We start from the raw sequence: 22835 nt of genomic DNA, 5'->3' as shown, positions 1-22835 counted from the left end.
TTTATCTGCTGCTTTGTCTTTGCTGAAATACGTATGAAACCAATTTGTTCATGCTGTGATCACTTGTAGAGGGTTGCTGGTAAATTGCATGCCAGCACACTGATAATTTCTAGTAGTAAATCAGCACTGTTACTGTCCCCTTTGTGTGACAGTTAAAGTGCTATCGGGTACAGTGAATCTATGCTGTTGGTTAATTCACAGAGAAATGACATGGTACTCTGTGTGGAGTGGTGATATGCTGGTGGTCATGATTCAAAAGATAAAATGATGACAGAAACTGCAATCCTTTTTATATGCATCCTTGTGAATGTCAGTATTTAATATTTTTAATAATTTATTTATTTATTATTAATGTAATATTAATTAAAGAATAAATAAAATAAATAATAAAATGGATTTATTATTAATTTAATATATAATTTCTCAATATGCAATAGTTAACAGAACAAATTCTCACATGGTTTGTTACTATGGTATTTCTCACTAAAAACCCCTGTCCAACAAAATTTTCCCTTTGCTCTCTTCAAGAGTGTGGTGTTTCTTTAATTAAAACGGCTGATATCATGATATCACAAGCTTTGAAAATTAAAATGGGTATTCTGGAAAAATTTCAGGTTCTAGGTAAACCTATAAAGCATATTGGTTACTAGTTCCTAAGTTCATATCCTTCGTTTTCTCCTTCCCCTCCATCCTAGCTGGTAAGTGTGGCTGCAAATGTTTTGTGTTTGAATTAACTGATTGGCAGCTTGGTTAATGTGTAGACAGTGCTCTTGGTTATTTCCATATTATATTTATCTATCTATCTATTTATTTATTTATTTTAAAGGCACTCATTAAAAACCCACAGCATACTCCCAAACTTGAAGGAATGGATTTTTTGGCTCCTGTCTGCTTTGAATGAAATCCAAAACAAATGTTGTTTGATAATGGTTTACAGTTGCATTGCACAGGTTGCTCTTCATGATAAATAATTAACACCCTTTGTGTTCTTGATTGCAGATTTTCAAAACCCTGCCTGATGCTACTTTCCCTGAGCCAATCTCTATGTCAGTATCTCCTCCAAATGCCCCACCAAGGCAGTCAAGAAGACAAGGACAGCGTATTAAGAGGCCTCTGGCTGTTTACAATCTCTGCCTGGAGTTGGAAGATGGTAAGATGTTAGTAATAATTTCATTCCTTGCATCAGATGGGCTGTGTATCCTATCTCCAGGAGGTGTTTTCACTTCATGTTTCATTTGTATACATGTGTGGATGCACATGCACACTGGTTTCATTGCTTAGGAACATGCAAAGAAGCGAGGAGAGCTATAGAAAGAGGACAGCAGGGGAGTACTGTCCTGTGACTTATGCTTAAAAGTAGGACGGACTGTCTTAAATATGCTTTTCTCCTCTAAAAAAGAAGCAGCTCCTGTTTCTTTGGGGAAATCTCTTTGACCTCTACTGAAGATTACACAGCCATAAGATAAATGGAGAGAGAACTAAAATTAAAGCAAATCTTTTATGAGAAGAGCTAATGCACTTTACAGTTAAATTCATCTGGATTAAAGGCTCAGGTCACCACTGCACTGGAGAATACCACTACTTCACTTGAATCTTTAATACCTTGCTGTAACTAGCAGTAAATAATTGTCAACTTCCCTTACCACTGAAAAGCAATGAAAAAAAAAAAAAAGTCTTCCTTTTACATGGAGTCTGCAGTGGCAACATACAGTGAGACAAAGGGTGTATAGAACCTTATATATTCTATGTTGGCTAGAACCATAATAATTTTCCTGAAATTTCATTGCTTGGGGGTATGTACAGTACTGAGGAGGCAAGTCAGGGCTCATTTTGTGTTGCAGTTTTTCTCCTCCCTATTCCTTTTCTCTCTCCTAATGATTTTAGCCAATTGTATTTTCACGTGAGGAGCCATGGGATCAGGGCACGAAGTCCAGTTACAGCAAGTGAAAATATGCAGGAAGGTTTTGATCTCATGCAGCTGTAAGAGATTCTGCTGGTGAGCTGTCACTAAATTGGTGGTTAACAGTGGTTCAGTTCATCAGGCAAGAATACAAATACCTACAATAGCTGTTAAGTGCAGGTCTTAGAAATAAACTCAGAACTGTTTATAGTTTCAAAGCCAGTTTTGCAAAGAGTCAGCAAGAAATTCAGCATTCCTGCCATTGGATTTGATTCTCCAGAGAGATACATAATCTGTGTCTTTCTTTTGCATCAAATGTGAAACTAAATGCCTTGACTAGAAGATGTTTAAGGTGTGTCTGCTCAAAAAGCTTAAGCTGTGTTAATTTCAATAATATCTTCCAAAAGCTAAGAAAGCTCTCAAGCTACATCTGCAATAATAAATTTATCCTCATTTGAAATACAAAACAAAACAAAACTGAAGCCACTCACAGAGCTATTTACATCTAATTTTGAATGTGAATGCTAGCAGGATGCAAGAAGTACTGCAACTTCTCCAATTCCATGAAGCAAGGTGTGCGCTGAGGAGTTGATTTTGACACAAATACTACAGACAGAAAGCACTTGGTTGTTTTCATTCTAGGAGGCAAAAATACAGTGTTACTATTGAAAACTGTTATAAAGATTCTATTTTGCCTAAATGCAGTCCATATTCTTGTCTAATTTGGGCATCTTGGCAAAGAGCTGGGATTGTTAAAGGCTGTAATAGTTACATTTCATGCAGAGCTTTGGTGCTTGTCTGGGAGTTGTAGTGGGCTGAGCTTCAGAACAGCCCAGTACATCACGGTACACATTAAAACCAGAGTGAAGGCTGAAATTTCGGTGGGATCTGGCAATAACATTTCCCCTTATAACTGCTGGAAAAAACGCCCTCTGTGGTCTGTAAAGCCACTACCAAAGGTAGCAGGATCCTCAGGCTGTTGGTAGTTGCTGGCCACATGCTGATGGCTCTTTTCCTTGTTCAGCCAGCCAGCTGTGTTGGAACAGTGGTCACTAGTTGGGACAATGACTCTCGGGCACGTGTGCCATGCACATGCAGCGCTGCAGTCCCTTGAACTCTGCTGTATCACTGCATGCTCTCAGCTACTGCCCCAGTGGCTGCAGGCTGTGTGGCTCAGCCAGGCTCATGAATTATCTAGTCCCTGAGTAGAGCTCAGTGCCTCCAAATACACTCCTTCAGTTGCTTTCTTCTTTGAAGAGAGGGGTGAAGGAATAGAATGGGCTTCATTCCATATTTACCTAGTTTCTTGGCTAACAAATGCATGTTTTATAACTGCTCTTTGGAAGATTTTATCCTGTGTGTGTTTTTAACAGGAAATTAAACATTAAACCCCTTCCCTCCCCCCCGCCCCCCCCTTATTCACAATGGCATGAGTTAAGCACCAGGCACAAGCCAGTGTTTTGTATTTCCTGGATATGGCAAAATTATCATAATCTTGTTTTAAACAAGTAGCTGATACATATTTATATGTAAATATATTTGTAGACAAATATATCCTTAAAGTTATTGTAACTGCATATAAATATTCTCTATGCCTTGAAACTAGAACTGTGCTGGAGACAAAATCTCTCTGTGCTGGAAAACTTCTTGAGTGTGTTTCTTTTAGGATTGTTATGCAAACCAGGAAATTGTTAGAAAAGCGGAAACAAGTCTTTAGCTATCAGCTGCTCCAGGGAGTTAACAGGCTTCAGAATCCACTGCTTGAATTGGAAATGCAGGGTTCGGGCCAGCTTTCTTTTTAAAAGCACGTTTGCAGTCGAGAAGCTTCTTGACTGCACACAAAATGTATGCAGCAGCCACCCAGAAAGGGCTGTAAGATGTAGAAATATTGATAGTTATAATAGCTGAAGAACACACACTACATCTTTATTTTGCCTTCCAGTAATTAGCTGTACTGAATTCTGATAGTGCATAGATTTTCCTTCCCTTGTACATGGCAATTAGGTGATTAAACCTATTTGCAAACAATTCAAGGATTATATTTACTACCATGAGGATCTTTGTTTCCTGAAAGACCAACTTAAGTCACAGATGATACTGTTTGTTTTTCTTTCAACTTCTTTCTTATTTTCTCTATAGTTAGCCAGTTACTAAATTTTCACTCTGAAGTTTTTTGATGTCCTAGTGTCTCAAGTAGAACTGGACCTAATGGGGAACTCTGAGCTACTTTCATATGTGGCCTAGACCCAAAATTCTTGTTTCAGCAAAATGCAGATTTGTCTGAGATTTACATTAGGACCATTTCCAGAGTTTTCTAACCTTCCAAATGAAGATTTGGGATTTGTTTTTTTGGGGGATTTTTTTTTTTTAATCAATCAAAATTGCTTTCTTCTTTCCCCCTCTCTATCTGAATGAATTTTAGAGTGAATAGCAGTGCACAAACTCCTGTGACTTACAGTCTTAGCTGTGTACTAATGACTTTTCATTGTCTGTCTCTTTCTTTGCAGAGAGGGAAAGACTGTTGGCTAGAACTGGGAGTTGTTTATCCTGTTCTAGACATGTCATTGGGTCTTTATTTTTCATTTGGGCAGTCGGTATATATCAGAGGAGACCTCTGTTTACATTTCTCCTAGAGGGCAATGCAGATTTAAAATTCTGTACCCTTACAATTTTATTTAGATTTTATGTATCTTTCTTGTCTTGTAGCAAATGCAACAGGTTTGGGATTTCTCTTGTTTGTTTCATTCTTTTTTTAGTTTTTTCAGCACCAGAGACTTGGAGATTATTAAACAATTTTGCAGGGCTGTTAGAGCAATATGGGAAGAAAAGTCCTGTGTAAGGTAGGCGGTGTAATGCAGTCCATCCAGGATGAACGCAGAATCAGCACAAGTTGCATAAGTCACACCTGGAGTCAATAAATGGGTCATGTGTAGCACTTTGTCCAACTACCGAACAACTTGTTTTCTAAACAAACCAGACTATATGTCTTAAACCACAGGGCCTGCTGATGCCTTATTCTATTTGAATACCCTCGAGGTGCCAAAATTTCTCCTTGGCACATACATGGACACAGCACATTAGTGTCAAAGGGGGTGCTGCATTGTTCTTTTTTTACGGTATTTGTGTCCTGTCCCCCACCTCTGGAATCACGTGGGCAGTTTCTGATAGCTTGGTGCTGCTGCTGTAAATGAAATACTATATTTATACTGATTTAGAAAACAGGTTCTTCTGAACCAAATAAAATTAGAACTGCTATTTAACCCTTCAAAACTTTTTGGTAACTTCTATTGTCCTTTGAAGTATTTAGGGAAGCACAGTTATGAATAGTATGTTAGTGTTGAATAGGAGCTGGTCTTGAATTTTTTGTGGGGATTGGAGTGAGACACTGTCTTAACCTGGGTAATAAATTACTTTGCATGACTTACTGTGGCATTCAATTAAATTACTTTATCAGAGTAAAATGTGATACATGTAATGGCTGCATAGCAATATTCCCTCTCCCTACTACCCCCCTTATCCCTTCCTGACCAAAACACAAGTAAAAAAATCATAAACTTCATTTGGAATTACTGAACAGAAAACCTGGATGTTAGAGGAAGCCTTGAACTTAGAGACTGGTCTTCAGGGCTGAAACAGCCCAGAACTGCAAGGTTGCAGGTGTGAAACCTGGCCTTGAACTCTTTCTATTTCTGAATCTGCTGCTTGGAAGTGTTTCTGTAACCTGGCACATAGTAGGGGAAATGGAAAGAAAAGAAGCTACATAGGCATATCAAAAAGCCATAAGGCCATGCAACGCTTGCTTACAAAGCTATTGTTAACAGCTGAGTAGAACACAGCTATGCTGTCACAAAATAAATGCACCAGTGTAAGTCATGAGGGGAAGATCAGAATGACTGCTGTTTGCCATGTGGAATTTCAGACAGTTGGTATTTCATCTTGCTGCAGGAGTAGTTCCTGCAATTCTGCGTGATCCATCACAGGTTTTCCCACCTGATGGCTCCGAGTAGGACGTGTGCTATACAAAGTTAAAAGTCTTAGAAGTCTTTTTGAGCTACTGCCAGTGAAGATAAAGCTTTTTCTCATGTAATTGTGGGTCCTACTTTCCTGTCAGAGAGTTGATTTCTGCTTGGAGAGCTTTGGGTCCATAGAAGCTTTTTATTTTTTTTTTTTGAGATACAAAATAATTTTGATCCATACTTTGCATACACAATGTACATTATCTGGACATTTTATCCCTGTGAGCAATCTTTTTGCTGCAGTCTACTTTCTGTGCTGTTACAAAAAATCAAGTTTGTGTCATGATGTAGTAAACATCTCCTAAGTTTTACATCTTGTTGAATGAGGTGTATCAGATCTTCATGGTTAGTGTGAGAATTGTCTTAGTTTCATTGCCAGTACTTGTCTGCTTTCAGTGCATGAAATCTAGGGGCTGTAGAAATGTTCAAAGTAAACATACACGTGTTCACACACATGCATTCAACAGGAGTCAAGGGGCACGGGAAGGGAACTTGAATAGACTTAAAATTAGAATCTGAATTGAAAGAGGGAACAGTGAATTCAGGAGAGTGGGTCAGTCTTTCCTTGAGGCCAGACATTATTAAAAATCTGATCTCCTGTAATAATCCTTCATCTCTTTAATTCTCTACCTTCTGCACACAGACATGCAGGGGCAGATAATGCTGTAAGAAGGCCAATTTGGCATGCTAAAAGCCATTAATCCCAGGCATGGAAGTCACTGACATCTTTGCTACATGCCAGCTGTGCCCTGGCCAGCCTCTATTGGTAAAAGTAAATTCTCTCACCCGGCACACAAGAGTGTAAGTGGAACAAAGACTTGTAGCTCTTCAGCTCTTCAGTCACCTTCCTATGGATGAGAGCATGCATTGCACTGAATTAGGGGTTTCCTCACATGCTTCTCTTCACTGGTGACAAGGATAGCAGAGATCTTGCAGGGGAGAGCTGGTGAATTTTGTATAAGGTTGATATGCAAGTTAGAAAATATTCCTCTTCTTGTTTTGTTCCCACTCCATCAGTGTTTTTCATTCAGTCAGAAAAAAAATGTATTCTTGTTTGCTCATTAGCTTCTGAAAGTCTTTGTCCCATTTGCTCTCCTTTTCTCTCTAATTTTCTGTTTTGTTCTTTTGAAAGTTGCACTTAGTGCAAGGTGAATTTCATTACTGTCACTTCTTTCCTTCCCAGCTGTTCTCACGACTTGCTGAACCAACAGGGAGATTTAAGGTGTTCTTAGGGGAGATCAACAAACCTGTCACCTGGATGTTCAATTGAAACAACTGACAAAACTTCCCCCAAGGGCTGCTTATCTTGTTTTCAGTAATTTTTTTAACAAGCCATAGGTATCCAGCTTGGTCCATGCCTCTACAGAAGTCACTGTTACGGCAAAAGGAGAGAGGTGTACAAAATGAGGAAGGAGGCACAGCCAGGTGTCAGCAGCATGGAGAGAATATTTCAGAGTGGCTTTCTTGTGAGAGACCCATCATATACACAACATGGTAACAGTTAGTCTTTGTCATTGGCCAAATTGTGGAATTATTGGTTAGGAACTTCTTTTAAGAAGTCATAGGAAGTGACTGGAAGCTTAATACAAGAGAAAAGGAGACAACAGCATGATGTTATGTCTGTTATCTCAGGGACAGAGCTTTTGAACACCTCACCATTTGAGGGTGGAAGACATGTTTTCCAGCTGATTGGTGCCTGAATTACCAGCAAAACAGAAAAGGAAGCATAGAAGAATATTTTCATGGACTTGGAGGTTTTGATGGTATTTAAGAAGTGCTACTGACTTAGGGAACTTTTAGGCCTGGTGGCTGTAGGCCTTTTTGATTTGCTCTGATTTTTCACAGTACTCATTGTCAGGGATGAGACTAGAGCTGTTCTGTTGCATATTTCAGTACAGGGTTGGACTGTTGGCTAATGTTGCCTGGACTGGTGGAAACCCACACTCAATGCTACAAAAAAAAAATACAAAAGCAGTGGGACAGTCTGTTTATCTTACTATTTGTCAGGGTTTTCAGGAAGTAGCTTCAGTTCATTGTTGTGTTTTTCAGGCATGAAATTGGTTGGCACCTGGCCAGCCTGGTAAGGCTGGAGATCATGTGTGGTTTCCTGCCAAGCCAACTCTGGTAAAAATGAGTAATCTTTGAGTTTAGATACTGTTCTTGTTATCATGGTGTACATAAATCAAAAGAGGAAGTCCTCTGCATGCTTGTATCTGATTTCTGTTGTGTTTCAAAATTTAATTATGTGATATAATTAACATACCAACGTTGTATCTGTGACTGTCTTGAACTGTTTTTCCACAGCTTGGCGAACAAATTTGGATTCTTTACCCATTTTACTTCTAGCTTGCTCAGCAAAAGCCTATGTGTGTTTTGGATTTTATTGATGTAGAATTATCCAAGCAGTATTTCTTCTGAATTTTGAGAAATGACATGCAGTAAGGGGGATATTTTTTGAAATAATTGCTTAATTTTTACATGTTAATTGTTTAATGATACCAGGTAAGTGTATCTCTAGAAAGATCTAAAATTGAACTTTGTATTTTAAAAATGGATGAAAAAATCAAAAAGGAGGAGGCCAAAACAGGATGATGGTCCCCAAACTCTACTTGCCCCTAAGTAACTTGCATATGAGCACATTTCTTTCCCCTTTCCTAACCCCTGCTCAAACACCTTGTGGCCCTTTTGGCTACAAATCTTGAGTTGCATCATTTAGTCATGAGGCAAATTCTTGTCTAGCACAGCTTCCTCCTTTTCCTGATGTATTTGAACCATTATGGAGTTGGGAAAAACAACCTTTCTACAGGAAAGCTACTTTGTGCTTAACATGCACATGCTACTACATGCACATGTTTTAAAAATATATCAAAGTTGATCTTTATCTAGGAAAAAACTGTAGTCAGCTTGAATAATTGTGTTAATTATTTTGTCTGAGAGAAAAAAGTAGTTGGCGCAGGGATCTGATTCTTGCTGCATGTGTTGTGTGTGACAGCATGAAACTGATGGGAATGTGGATTGTCTGCTGTCCATTTGCTCTGCTGTCTTGAGGCTGGATGAGTCTATGATACCTAAATTTATGTAAGAACTAACTGCATACCAGGGCGGGGCTGCAGTGTGTAGGATTTGCTACGCGCGGGGGTTATGAATGAGCTTTTGGATAATGGAATGTGGTAATACAAATCTATTTTTCTAAGTATTTACAAGAATCCGACCTCCAAAATAGCCATTATTCAGGAGCAGTGAAATAACTCTCTTGTTTAGTTTTAGAATTCACTATGGTTACTTTTTAAACCAAATAATAGGTCACTATTAGCTTTCAATCAAGCTTTCACCTTGATTTGGAAACGTGTTTAAAAAGGGTAATTTCTGTGATATGGAGGTAATAAACAATTGACTAGTTTTAGTGGCATGACAAATGAAAGTACATGGTTTCTTAATTTATTGAGAAACAGATGACTTGGCTTCATTAATTAAGAAAACTTTAAAAAAGTTTGAAGTAGAAGAATGTCTGAGTTCACCTGGTTTTTGGTGTGATTTACCACAAGATGAATGGTACTTTAAATAGTTGAATAAAGGGTGCAGCCCTGCATCTAGAAAAGGCTCTTCTTGACTGCAGAGTCCTCTGATAACTATCAAAGAAAACTTTCCCCAGTGAAATTACTTCTGGCTTTCCAGGAATGGCTGAATCCTTTCCAGAATAGTTGGTACATGGTTTCATGGGATCGTTTAAAGATTTATTAACTGTGTGAGGAAATTTGGTTATGGGTTTTCTGTCTGTTTTCTGTACATGCAGAAAATCTAACACTTGGAACTAAGTACTTGCTTGATGAAGGATATTTATGATACCAATATTTCTTCTCTATCCCTGATCTATGAGATTCCTGTTAAAATGAAAATATAGTAGATACCCACAAATGAATGTAAGAGCAAAGCTACTTTCTGCTTGGTTGAACTTCTGTATTACTGTGGGAAGTTAGCTATTTATGGGGAACGAATGTTGTTGCAGAGCGGAATGCAGCTGTGGTGCTGATGGGGGAGGATGGGTGACTGCACAGGAGTGCAGCTGCTGCTTCTTCCACCTTGTGATGCAGAAAATGGCAGGCTTGAAGCTGGCAACAGGGATTTTGCAGCATTTTTAGCCTACTCTCTTCAGTAATTGTCCCCATCATCCCTTGTCTATGACTCTGTGTCAAAGTTGAGATGGATTTTTATCCTCTTACTGTACCATGATTTGTCTATGCAATGACCATTTAAAACATATATGATAGTTCTGTTTGGTGTATTCTGTGTATCTCAACAGAAGCAGTCACATATTCCTCATTTACTCCAGAAAAATTCTCTTTCATAAACTGTTTTCATTCTCTGGTTACCCTTAAACTATAGACATTGATTGTACGGTTGACATTAAAGATTAGTCTTGCTTTTCACATTAAAGAATGTAATTTATCAGTTTACTTAAGCTGAAGTTGGAAGAAAACTGTCACTTAAGTAACTGATAGTGTTAATTCTCTGCTTTTCATGGTTCTTAATACAAATGCTTTTTTCTTATTTAGAATTCTCAGAGTAAAGTAAGGATCTGATTATTGACACTGCCAAAGTATTTCAGGTTTTTTTTTCAACTTTGGATGCCAACAAAAAATATTCTTAGACTAGCCAGATGGAAAAAGGAATAAAAAAAAGGCAGTGGGGAGACATGTCATGCTCAGTTAGGTAGAAGCTTAGTTCAGATTTCTGGTAAGGAGGGTCTGAGAGCCTTAACTATCTGTGGCTCTTCCAGATAAAAGGAAAAAGGAATTGAGGGGTTTTTTTTGCTAGAGAAAAGCTGGATATGAGTTAGGTCTTAGTCTGTGCTGGTATTTCGGGGGTATCTGTTATTATGAGAAAGGTTGACATGAGGCAGGGAAGGAGGAGGGATATTTGATTTAGAAGCTGAGGGGTTAGTAGTACGAGCTAGACACACCAGTAAATTGTTAGTATCAACCTAAGATATTTATTATTTTCTAGATGGGGCTGGTCTGAACTATGAACAGCCAGAAAGGCAGAGCAGAGGGTGTCTGTTGCAGAGGCACAGTGAAAGTTCAAAGGCTTGGATGTGTGTTGTGATTAGATCAGTGAAACAAGAAGATAATTTACATGACAGTTTAAAAGGATCCAAGCAGTCAAAAAATTTAAATAGTCTGCAAAAGGTGGTGAGAATGCGAAACAAGTTTTTAACTCTCTTGAGGGTAAAATTGGATCTTACACCTATTTGTGTAGGATGGGGACATGAATTGTAGAAGCAGCTTGACGGCAGCTCTAGAAAGATGGCCAAGCTGAAGGCACTCAGAGCCTTCCCACAAATATGACGAAGGAAAGGTGAAGAGTTGATGGCTGGAATGTTGACAGAAATTTGTGAGATGTCATACAGACTTACTGCTTTTGTACTGAGAACCTTCGTGTCCTTCATCTGTTCAGGCACTCTTTGGCACCCAAAAACTGAGTGTAATAAGAGAGAAAAAGGAGGGGGATTGACATTTTTAGAAGGAGAAGGTGAAGGCACCAAGAACACCAGACTGTATGCTCAAAGAATAATATAAATGAGATTTAAAGGCAATCACATCTTGCATGTTTTATAAGGTAAGAGCTTATTAAAATTCAGATTGTAGGAAAGAAGAATAGGAAGTTTCTGGAGCTCCTCTTCGAAGGGACTTGTCAGTCCAATGTGGCAGTCAGCATTTTCATAGGAGTGGGAGACCTGACAATTCTGCTCACTGGAGAACAATGCTGGAGATAAAGAGGAGTGAGAGGAGAGAAACAGTAAAAAATACTAGACTATAGTCTGATATTAGGAGCCCCTGACTTCTGAGGTAAAAGAAAACCCATAAAGCTGATTCAGTTCCAGCAACGTCCTCAACATGAACTTTAAGAGACAAACAATGTCAAAACTTAAAAGGGAGGTCTCCAGCAGCTTAGGGTCTTTACTGGTTCTACAAAGCAAACTACAGGAAAAAGGCAGTGGGGTGGGAAAAGAGGAAATGGCTAGAAGTCAATGTATGTCACAAGTTTTGAGCAAGTGTCAAAAAGAACTTATTTATGATAATCGATGTGTAATCAAGCAGAGAAGTTGACAGGTAGGTCTGTTGCTAGGTGAATATTTTGAATAATGCAAAGTCACCTAACATATCTGGAAAAAAAAAGATCGCTGGTCATGGAGTTGCATAGCTTGGCAATGTTAAATTTTAAAACGTCTTGCAGCTTGCTGAAGAAGTTTGATGCAACTGGAGGAATGCTGATAGAGTAGCAGTATTTAGAAAGGTAAATACAAATGTTTGACAATATATTTGCACATGGGACAAAGTTAGGAGAATTGCAAATAATGACAGGCAGTAGGAGTTGTGGTTGTGTGCTAAGCTGCACCCATTCAAACAAAATAAACGTGGTTGTATTGAGAAACAAATGCATGGATTTTAGAGGAAAAACATAGCCCAGGATTACAGAAAGGAGCACATCCTTGGGAACAGTGACTCTGCTAGGTCTGTTGGTCATAGAGGCCAATCAGCTCATCATATTATTAATTTAAATTCATGGCAAAAACAAGTGCCAGCCCTGGATGTACAAACAGGGCTGATGAGCAGGAGTAAGTGGTGGAATTAATGTTTAATGTCATTCTGATGGAACCACAACAAAACCCCATAGAATCACATCTGATGTAGCCTCTTCAGAGAGAGCAGTGGGAAATTTTAACAGCTTTATAAAACAGGTATATGATTCCAAAGCTGCAAAATCCCTGCCAGTAAGAGATTGTGTTAAACCTAAAAAGGAGATCATTGAAATACTGTCACACAGCACAAAAACCTGATTTGAGAGGTAATATAATAATTAGTAGTGCATATTACATGGGTCATGCTTGAAAATAAGGCCTAAAAAAGTGAAGGTACATGCATTCGTTGGCAAGTCTGTTAATTAGTAACCAATTGATTCTTCATTCCCTTTATCATCTACTGATGTTTTCAGACAATGACTATTTGGAAGATGTAGTTTGACCCCACTGTGAGACAGGTATTAATCAAAAGCAGGTTATTAAGCTGAATGAAGAGATAATGAGACACATTTCTGTGGCCTCTGCCATGTACAGGAATTACTATAATTTCTGAAGTTAGCAGAACTTTTGGCACTGACATACAGGGTGAGATCTTTGTGCTGTTGGAGTCATAGCAATGACCCTATATTTTGAAGACTTAGATTTGGAGCATATATTGTTTTTAATCATGAAAATGTGCTAGATTTCCACTAGTCATCTGTATTTGCAGTTATGCAGAATTGCCTCTTCCTGAATAAAAATATTGTTTTACTTTACAAAAGGAGATAATTGAAGACTTTGGAAATGAAAAGTGTCTTTGAACATGTTTTTAGAGGGTTTTTACTTAATCACATAGAATTTAGCAGGCGTTTTTCTGTTTAAATACCTGATTTGTTAGTGTTCAAAACCAAATCTTAGTTTTGGGAGCTCAGTGCAGTACAGACTGTGAGAAAACACTGGCTCAGGAAGGAAGAAGTAAAATTTGAGGAAAGATTTAACACACAGTTTAATTTAAGATAATGTCAAACATAATTGCTTGTATACTACATCTCCAGTGTTGACTCTGCTGTGCGTGACTGTAGTGTTCAGTGTTCTGTTTTTTTTAAAACTTTTTCTTTGTGTTCTGAGAAACAATTCAACAGAATATCCTCTGCTTTCTGTAGGGAGGTGCTGTGAGTTGGTCATATTGTAATATTAAAAACCAGATTAATATTCCTTTAAATTGTGTTTTAGTAATGCTAAGCGAATGATTGAGGTAAATGGTACGTATAGTTTGATAATCTAAACTGTGCTACTACTATTGCTTTTAAAAGGGATTGTGATGGATTAAAAGGATTTAAGTCTAGTTCTAAGGAATTTATGAATCAAGGTTGCAGTACCACTGTCTAATCTCTCAGATGTTTATCACTGTGACACATACATCTGCAAATGAGATGTAATTAATTAGTTTTTACCTGACACTCCTCTGATTCTCATGTTATGTAAATGTGGAGCAGCAGCACCATGGCCTTGGTGCAGTGGGGAGGTGCCAGGTGAGCAGGATTGGGCCACCGTGCAGGTGACTCACTTTCCCAGGTTAATGTTCTCCTCCTCAGAGCGAATCACTCTTCAGTACTATGGGCTAATTTAGGTCCTTAAATTAGCAGCTGCTTGGGGAGAAATTTCCAGATGATCATTTTTATCATTTCACTGTTTCTAGTTGTATGTCATTTTGCTCTCTAGGGAAGTTGTTCTCTCAGAGCTGCTGGGAGAAGGGTGAGGATGAGGTGGCTGGGGACACAGCTGAGGGTGTTGCTAACTCTAAGCTATTGTAGCAGAAGGAATTGAGGCTGTGATAGAGTTATGAGAAGGATTTTATCCAGCAAGGGTGGCTTTTCATTGTCCACATTTTTTGTTGTGGTATTGCACCTTTCTTTAATTAAGAAAAAATCATAAATGAAAGAAATCATTGCAACAGTAGTGCTTGATGAAGTAGAATTAAGCTCAGTTGTTCCCTGAGCAGATGCTAATTAATTTAGAAATAGAAGGTAATGTCATACAGGACTTCATCTTGTACATTACTCTATGTAGGAGATATAACTTGTCAAGCCAGCACAATATTTGAACTTTTTGATTGTATTTGATTTGAGCTTTTGATTGTATTATTTTGGTACTGTGTTAGGACTTAGTTGTTACTTTTTTTTCCCCAAAAACATTTGGTCCCAAAAGCACAGAACTCTTTTACAAAGACTGTGGGGGCAGTGGTATCTAATCCACTCTAGATTTTTCTGGTGGTGTTATTTGGCAGACCTTTGGGTTGTGTTCATGAGTGCTGCTGGGAGTAGGATGGGTGGATAAAAGGATGCAGGGAGCCTTGGTAAGGGTGGCTGGAATTGATCCTTATTACTGTTAAATATTAATATATTGAAAACAACTACAGGCCCCATTTGAGACTGCTGGCTTAGCTGTGCTGGATACTTTAATGCTTGCAAACATCCTCATTTCACATATCTCCTTTAGAATTTATGGAATGTACAGCTGATGTTTAAAAAATAAAGATGGAAAGGAAGAAGTTGTGTGGGTGAAGGTTAGCTTTTCAGTGAAGAACGTGCTGTTTGGCTTGATGTGTCAGCGTGGTTTGCAGTGACTGCTCTGACACATTAGTAACTTTATCTTACAGTCCTTGGGATAGGAAGGCTGTTCCTTTAATGTTTTACTAATCAATCATATCTGAATATGTTGCCTCTTGAGCGATATCCTAAGAGTGGCCTAGGAAAACAAATAGTCGATCAGAATACAATGAGCTCTCTTAAAACATCATTAAAAAGGAGTAATAAAAGTAACATTCTTGGATATTGTGTGTTTGTTAGAGATCTCTTGCTTATTCTGACCTTTCTAAATGTCATTGTTTCATGTTTGAGAAGACTGTGCTTATTGTATTTGAGAGCACTCATTTCCTCAAATGTGTGTTAAATTGTCTTCAGAGACTGTGTTTTTAGGGGGACGTGCAAATGTGCGTAGCCTAAACTATTTTCTTATCAGAAGTGATGCCTTTGTCTAAAAATATCTCCCCAAAATTTAGCATTTCATTCACATAAAACACATACTAAAATGGGACTGGGAATATGTTGTAGGTGAAGAAAGCCTGGCAAGAGCAGCAGGGGAAATTGTGCAGTGATGCCTTCTGGGGAAATACTGGGAGGTTGCTTGTCCTCCGAAATAGCTGGTGGAGATAGGACAAATATTCTCTTAAGTATTTCAGGACATTATATCCAAGACAGATTATTTGGCTTTATGAGATAATTCCTTGAGTATTCTGACTCGTGCTCTCTTTTCTAGCTGACAGTCACAGCTCTCCCAGAGAAGACACCCCAACTGGGAGCATGGATTCTCTTTCTTCCCAGTCCCCGACACCTGCCTTCTCCAGCAGCCCCCCTGGGCTCTTGGATGGAAATCACCTTATCATGGACAGCGGAGATCTTGCAGGCTGGACAACAAACCTGTGAGTAACTGAGTATTAAGTAAGAATGTTTCCACTGGTATGATTGTGAAACACATTTCCCTTTTCAGTTTGGTGAGGAGTGATTTTTAGAAATTGCATATAATTTTGTTTGTTTTCTTCTGCTACAGAAGGATGTGTTTGTATGTTGTGGTGGGGCTTAGAGCCTACTTGAATGCTTGTAGGAAAAAAATGTTCTTGTTCTATTGAAATCTACTTCATTTTCCTGTGACCTCTTATAACATTTAAAATAGTTTTTAAATTATTTTTTTTTAAGCAGTGAATATATGTTATTCTCTATGATGCATTACTCTAGTTTTATTTCAAGAAAATATTAAAGTAGACTTATTGTTAAGATTTTGGGCCCAGCTTTGGGTTTGGATAAATACACTGCAATGAGTGTGTGCTCAGATGCTATTATCTGATAACATTACCATTTTTAATCTCTTAACAAATTAAATGTCTGGTTTCCAATGGAAGTCTGTCACTTTCAGTAGATGCTGCAAGTGTTCAGTTTTTCAGCATGACTTAAATTTAACAAAAATTGTCATTGAAATGTTAGTCCTATCTCTCTAATACGTATTCAGGTTTGATACACAAAAAGCTGACCATAACTTGTTTTTAAATCAGAGCTGAACTTGAATTGAATTCTCAGGTTTGCTATTCATTCAAACTTTAACCGCTATCAAGACAAACTTTTCCAGCCTTTAGTGCCAAGAAGAGTGGAAGGATCAGGTCTGGAGAAAAGATCTGTTACAAATATTTTCCATAATGGCATTCTGAGTAGCCAACTCTCGTGATGAAAGAAGTGTAAAATATATGTGTAGATATATGTAACACATGAGAATATATCGATAATCATAAAATAATTCATCATAATTAACTGATGACTTGAGTGTTTTTTAACTAGAACAATTTTTTTTCTTTCTTATATATTGAAAGAATTCCATATTTATAGGTGTTTTCCATAAATGATGTTTCTTTAGTAGAGGTCTGAAGTTCCTCTTCCCTTAGCCTTCTGTACTATCCTGTAGAAGTGAGTAGAATTAGGAGTAAATTGTACTTACCAAAGAGAGGTGCATGTGTGGGATAGATGCTGTAGCTGATATAAAACTGGACTGTCAGTGAAAGCTAATTGAGGAACACAGGGTCAGCAGGACAGTGATAATGTAATTTCAAAGAATAAATGGAGGAGTGTTGGTTTTATCCAGAGAGTTTGGGAACTTCAGGTGTTTGAAGGAACATTTTTTTTTGTTTGTTTTTTCTTTTTTTGTATTTTTTTTTTCTTTGCATTTGTTAATTTTCATAAAAAATTATACTGCACTGGTGTTTTGGAAACCTGACTTGATGGCTTGAGGTTTTCTCCTCAGTTGGAAACAGTACTTAGAGTTCTCTTTGGAAGAGAAAAAATGAAGGTGCATGGTATGTGCATTTAGATTATTTGTCAAAAGTAGTTTCTTCCACTTGCCTGTCTGTGAAGTCTGCTTAAGAGCTACCTCTGTAACAAGCCTGGACAGTGACAGAGAGTAGTCTGTGTATGTTACATTCTTTCTTTCCTCAGCTTTCTCACTTCAAATTGGCTTCCCCTTCTAGTTCGGATGACTCAGAGGCCCTGCCTTAACAAATAAAACCCCAACCAAAACACAGAGCAGCTCCACTGTAGTAATGGCAGAATGTAGCTCTGGTAGCTCTCATGGCTCCAGGAAATAAATGTAGCACTGGCTATTGGTTGTAGACTGTTCTCATAAACTGGACCAATCCTTAGAGTTAGGTGAAGAATAATCCTTTCTGTCTGTGCAGGATTTCAAAATGTTTTGTATTTTGAGCCAAACTGGGACAAAATCAATTCTTAAAGCCACAGTATCATCTCTCAAATGGTATTGCAGGTGTTCACTGAGCTACTGCAGATGCCATACTGAGTCTAGGGGAGATGGAATTGTACCAGAGGATCTGGTTTCACAAGTTTCTGCTGATGTTTATAACACGTGGGTGTTACTTGTCGGAGATCAATCACTCAGGAGTTATGCAGTCAACAAGGTGATGGTGACTTCTTGGTGGCGGAAGAGTTAGTCGCACTGTTTCCTGGGGGAGGGACGTTCCATTGTGGGTCAAGATGTGTCAGATATCCCAAGGTCTGGTTTACACCAGTAGTTTGCTTTAAGCAAGCGTACATGATGGGTAGCAAGAATACTTTTTGTGGTATTTGTTTCCAAGAAAGAAGTTTGTTTTTTTCCAGAATGATAGCTGTTGTCACCATGATGTTTCCTGGCAGAGATTTTTGTGATGCGTGCCCTTTCCTTGTCCCACCTTCCAAAGCAAAAGGAACTACAGCTTCCAGCATGGTGAGCTGAGCAGCAAATGGAAGCAAATACACCTGTGCTTCCTGATGGGCTCTGTGAGGGGCTTCATGGCCTGAGGGGTGAAAGAAGCCAAGAGAGCGAGGGCTTTGCCACCAATTTGAAATATCTCACAAAGCCCCGACTGCTCAATTGTCATGTCAGTATTTAAAGATGTGCCGTGCATACGGTGTAACTCGAAGGTGATGTTTCACATATGTGCCATTTTGAAGCCCTGTTAAGCTGTTGGTTTTCATGTCTGTAAGTGTGTGTCAGCCTGATGCTAGATTTTCTCTGAAATATCTGTGTGGATCAGACATATGTCCTGTGTTGTCACGTGCTGCTGTAGGGGTGAGTAGAGACTTGGGTGATGCTTGGCAGGGGTGGTTCTCAGTGGCGACCTGAGTTTGCTGCTTTATGACTATCATGCACCCTAAACTTTTTTAACCTTTTTTCTGACGTTAAAAATAACTTCACACTTCCATCTAGAGCCAAATACTAAAAATAAATATGTTTTATTTTTGCATACACTATGGTAGAACATAGCTTTCCCCCCCTCCCATCAATCACCAAGTTACAGAGTAGTTTTTGTAGACACAGGATTCAAATTTCAAATAACCTAGGATGGGCAAATTACCACTTCTACTCGATGGAGCACTGTGTCATAAACGTGTACTGTTTGAACATACCTTCTATCCAAGGATGCTTTGCACATGGGGATCTCAAACATAAACTCATAATTTTAGTTGTGAGCTGGGTAAAGGATTGCTCTCCTCTAGTATGGACATTTTTTCCCTTTAAGGTAGAGAAGCAACAGCAATCTCAGTTTAATGTTAACCACAGCATTTGTATTCTTCCTTTTTGCCTCTCTGATTTAAGTGTCCATACAGACTCTCTCCTAAACAGTTTCTGGTTTTTCTATTGCATTTACCCAAAAGAGTAAGTAAATCTTCCCCATCTTTTCTTTGAGAGGTTTGATAGCTTTTTGCTGGAGGATGTAACCTTGCTTTCAGTGCCATCCTAGCTGGCACTGAAAAATATGCACCCTAATCACTCAGTGTTTTTTTTTTCCTGTGGCGTATGAAACTCAAATTTTTAATAGTTTAAAATGTGTAGTTTCCTAAGAGGAGTTCAGAATTTCAGATACTAAGAGGCTGGATAGTCTTTCTAAGCTAATCCCCAAACTGTTTTGATAATAGTGATGGTCTTGGGATTAGAAAGGGTTATGGGTAGCTCTTAAACTGCATTTGAACTGTGGAGCTATAGTCAATCTTCCCTTTTACCTGCAATTGAAATTTAGTGATACAAAGTTGGAATTTCACCCTACTGCACTATGGCTTTGCACATGCAGAAGATAAGTGATAGCTAAACTGGGTATGCACTTTGGTGTCTAATACCTAAGCAAGTAAAGACAAAGTGTTATTTAAAGTCCTCTTGTAGTGAAGGAGGTGGTATTGCCAAAGTTTTGGTATCAGATGCAGAATGATGTAATTAAATTAAAAATGGTGAGGGAAACTTTTTTTTTGCAGCTGCTGTGGTTTGATTATAGGATTTACTTACAGAATCATTTATTGATATGAGGCCTGTCCTATTCAGCCTTTCCAGAGTTCTGGCTTTAATGGCAGCTCACCTCTGATGGATTAGTACAGGTTTCCCTTTATTGCAATGACTGATTTGTCAAAAGGTGGATTACAAGTCATGTCCTAAAATACTGTAGGCTGCCTGATGTCTGTTTTCACTTGACCTCAGAATGAACCAAAAAAGCTGAACACTTGGTATTCTTTGGACTCGCTATGTGTTGTAATTAATCTTTCTGAGGACCTCTTTCTGATAAGGAAAGATTTGTTGCTGTAACTGGCCCCTTGTTGTCACGAGATTTCTTTGTGCTTACAGCAGTACAATGCTCTGTGCCAGGGCTTATCTACAGACCTTACAGACTTACCCCTCACAGTGCTGGGTTTTCAGAATTGGGTCAGTCTTCCCTTTTTTGTTGGAAGTATCCTGCACTTACTGCATGATCACTTCTTCATTCAAATAATGAAAACTAATGTCTTGTTTCTCAGCTGGAGAGTTCATTTTTGGGATCTGAGACTGCAGGATGTCTGGGTTTCCCAGGGGGCTGGAACATGGTGACTTTTGATGGTTGCTCTGGATGGAGTTATGATGCAGGATATGGAAAGCCTTCCCCAAGATGATACTGAGTGTCTGTTTACCTTGTTTGTTCACCTTTCCCTCTCTAAGCCTTTGGGATTTTGTAGTTGGAGGAGATGGAAAGCATTCCTGTCCCTCAAACGGTTCCACTAGTGTGGGTGGGTGGGTGAAGGGCTTGTTCAAGCAATTGCATTTCTGGGCTAAGAATAGTAGGATTCATAGTTTCCAAACTGAATCCCATGCTTCTATAGGAGCATGCAAGGTACAGTCCTGGCAGTCCAAATACCAAAGGTGTTCAAAGCCAGAGGAGAAATGGAAGCACCAATATAAATGGATTTTCAGGAATGTGCAGGGGACTAATGGAAAATTAAATAATTCAGTCTTTTTTTCCCATTTCTTATTAGTTTTTCTTAATTTGCTTTCCTGACAGTAAGATATTCTGTTGTGCAGCTCAATGGTATATAAGTGCTATGCTGTGGGCCTAGTTTTGGGGTTTTTAATATCCAGAATGGTGACAAGATCTGTGCAGTGCAGCATCCAGGGTCTTTGTGAGCAGGCTGGGAAGACGTTACTCATTCTTCATGAAATCTCAAGCTGTTCAAATTGCTGGTGAGCAAACTGATGTTAAAAGAGCCATCAGATGGCAAGGGCAGGCAGAGATAGTGGTGTTCTGCACATAATAGAAGCCTTGGAGATAGTTATTAATTTTGACTGCTGAGTGAATTCCCATCAGCTTTGTTATATCTACATCAGTAGACTGCATGTCTAGTCTCCTTAAAATGGTAATACTTTCTTTTTTGTACTTTCTGGCAGTGGTGTGAATTTGCAGTTTTGCATAAATGATGAGTGACTTCAGTTTCACTGTCTTGAAAACTTTTTATAATATCTAATGTCATCATCCTATTTTACTGAAAGAAGGTTCTGTAGCCGCTGTTGGGTCATTGTGCTTATTCTGCAGTTTGTTTCAGCTGCCACCTCTCCAGTGACTCAGCACTTTGAGAGCGGGTTTAGCGGAGCAGGCACTTCTTTTTGTGCCCTTTCGTTATGCAAGCAGAGCAAGAGCCCTCATTTTGCAGTTTCTTTGAGACAGGCATAATAGAACTTAGTCATGTGGTTCGTACAAAACAGACCTTGCCATCTCCTTGGCTGCCAGGGAGCTTGACAGCAGCACTGCTGTGTGAGCACAGGGGAAATGGTGTGTGCTCAGGGCAGGGAGGGGTGTGCGTGCAACCACATGGGATGAGATCAAGTTTTTGTGTATTTTTTGGGGATTTTTTTGGTTTGTTTGTTTTTGTTTGGGTTTTTTGTTTGTGTTTGGTTTTTGTTTGGTTTTTTTCCCTTTTATTTTCTTCTCATGCTTCCAGGGGAACACAGCCCCCTCTTTTTTTTTTTTAACATAAAGGAGCAGCAATAAGCTTTAAGCTTATAGATGTACATATTTCACTTCTGCTTTGTCTGAGTTATCATTTAAAAATGCTTTAACTTGGGACAGCTGCTGTAGACATTAGCTTTGGATTTACCAGACTGGTGTGAAAGATCGTTTCACTAACGTGTTAGCTGCTTCACTGAGACTTCACAATCCAAGTTAAAAACTCTCTATTTCAGTGCTGACTGATGTGCTCTGTATAAATAAGGGTTCAGGAAAGCTGCTTGCATGTCGCATACTTTAAATTTTGAGGATGCAGTTTCTTTCCAGGGGGAACACAGATGGGGAAATTCTGGCCTTCTGTTTGTCTCCAGCTTTGCTGCAGCTACGACAATTTCTAGAATTTTGGCCACATATTTTTTCTGCTCCTCACTCCCCAAGGCACAGGGGATTTTAATGTGAGGGAAGACACGGTGGTGGTTACTATTGAATCAGAAATAACCAACACCCTTTGATACACAATGTCATCTTGTAATGAAACCTTTCAAGAACGTTTTCATTGAGTTTGTCAGTCAGACACTGTGATACAACAGCCGTGGCGCTGCCAAACTTGTCTATGAAACAACCCTTTTTTTTCTCAAGAGTTGCAGTGTAGATTTTTTTCACAGACTCTCTTCTTTGCTCTCAAGATAAGAGGCTGCTCTTTAGCTGTGTTACCTTAGGAACCAGTCAGATAAACATCCAATAAAATCTTGTTTTCAGAAGTTCCTTTCTGAATATCAGTATAAAATCTCTAGCTTATTTTCAGTAAAGCTATTCCCCCCTCCTCCCTTTTCCCATCATTCACTATACTAGACAGTAGCATTTTTTCCTCAAAGAGAGATGGTTATGTCAGCCTTTTTAGGTTTTTTTCTTACCCACAGGAAATGCATTGCCTTCATTTTAGCCTTAGGAGAAAGACTTTCTTCAACATACCTTCTTAAAGTTGAGATGCTGTGTGATAGTACGTGCAATACTTTCCAATATATT

General features: G+C 38.7%; 1 protein-coding gene across 4 annotated transcripts in view; it reads left to right on the top strand.

Moving 5' to 3' along the window:
- Nucleotides 1-22835, top strand: part of ARHGAP10 (Rho GTPase activating protein 10) — a 352903-nt gene that overhangs the window by 102869 nt on the left and 227199 nt on the right. For all 4 annotated transcript variants that reach the window (XR_009277693.1, XR_009277692.1, XR_009277694.1 and 1 more), the window contains exons 19-20: nt 1000-1150; nt 15794-15956. Coding sequence is in view for 1 of the 4 variants with exons in the window: in XM_058839199.1 (XP_058695182.1) it covers nt 1000-1150; nt 15794-15956 (314 nt within the window). In the remaining 3 variants the exon portion in view is untranslated. The remainder of the gene's footprint in view (nt 1-999; nt 1151-15793; nt 15957-22835) is intronic.

Source organism: Poecile atricapillus, chromosome 4 (assembly GCF_030490865.1).
Source record: "Poecile atricapillus isolate bPoeAtr1 chromosome 4, bPoeAtr1.hap1, whole genome shotgun sequence".
Lineage (NCBI taxonomy): Eukaryota > Metazoa > Chordata > Aves > Passeriformes > Paridae > Poecile > Poecile atricapillus.
This window is presented reverse-complemented; position numbering and strand designations above follow the sequence as displayed.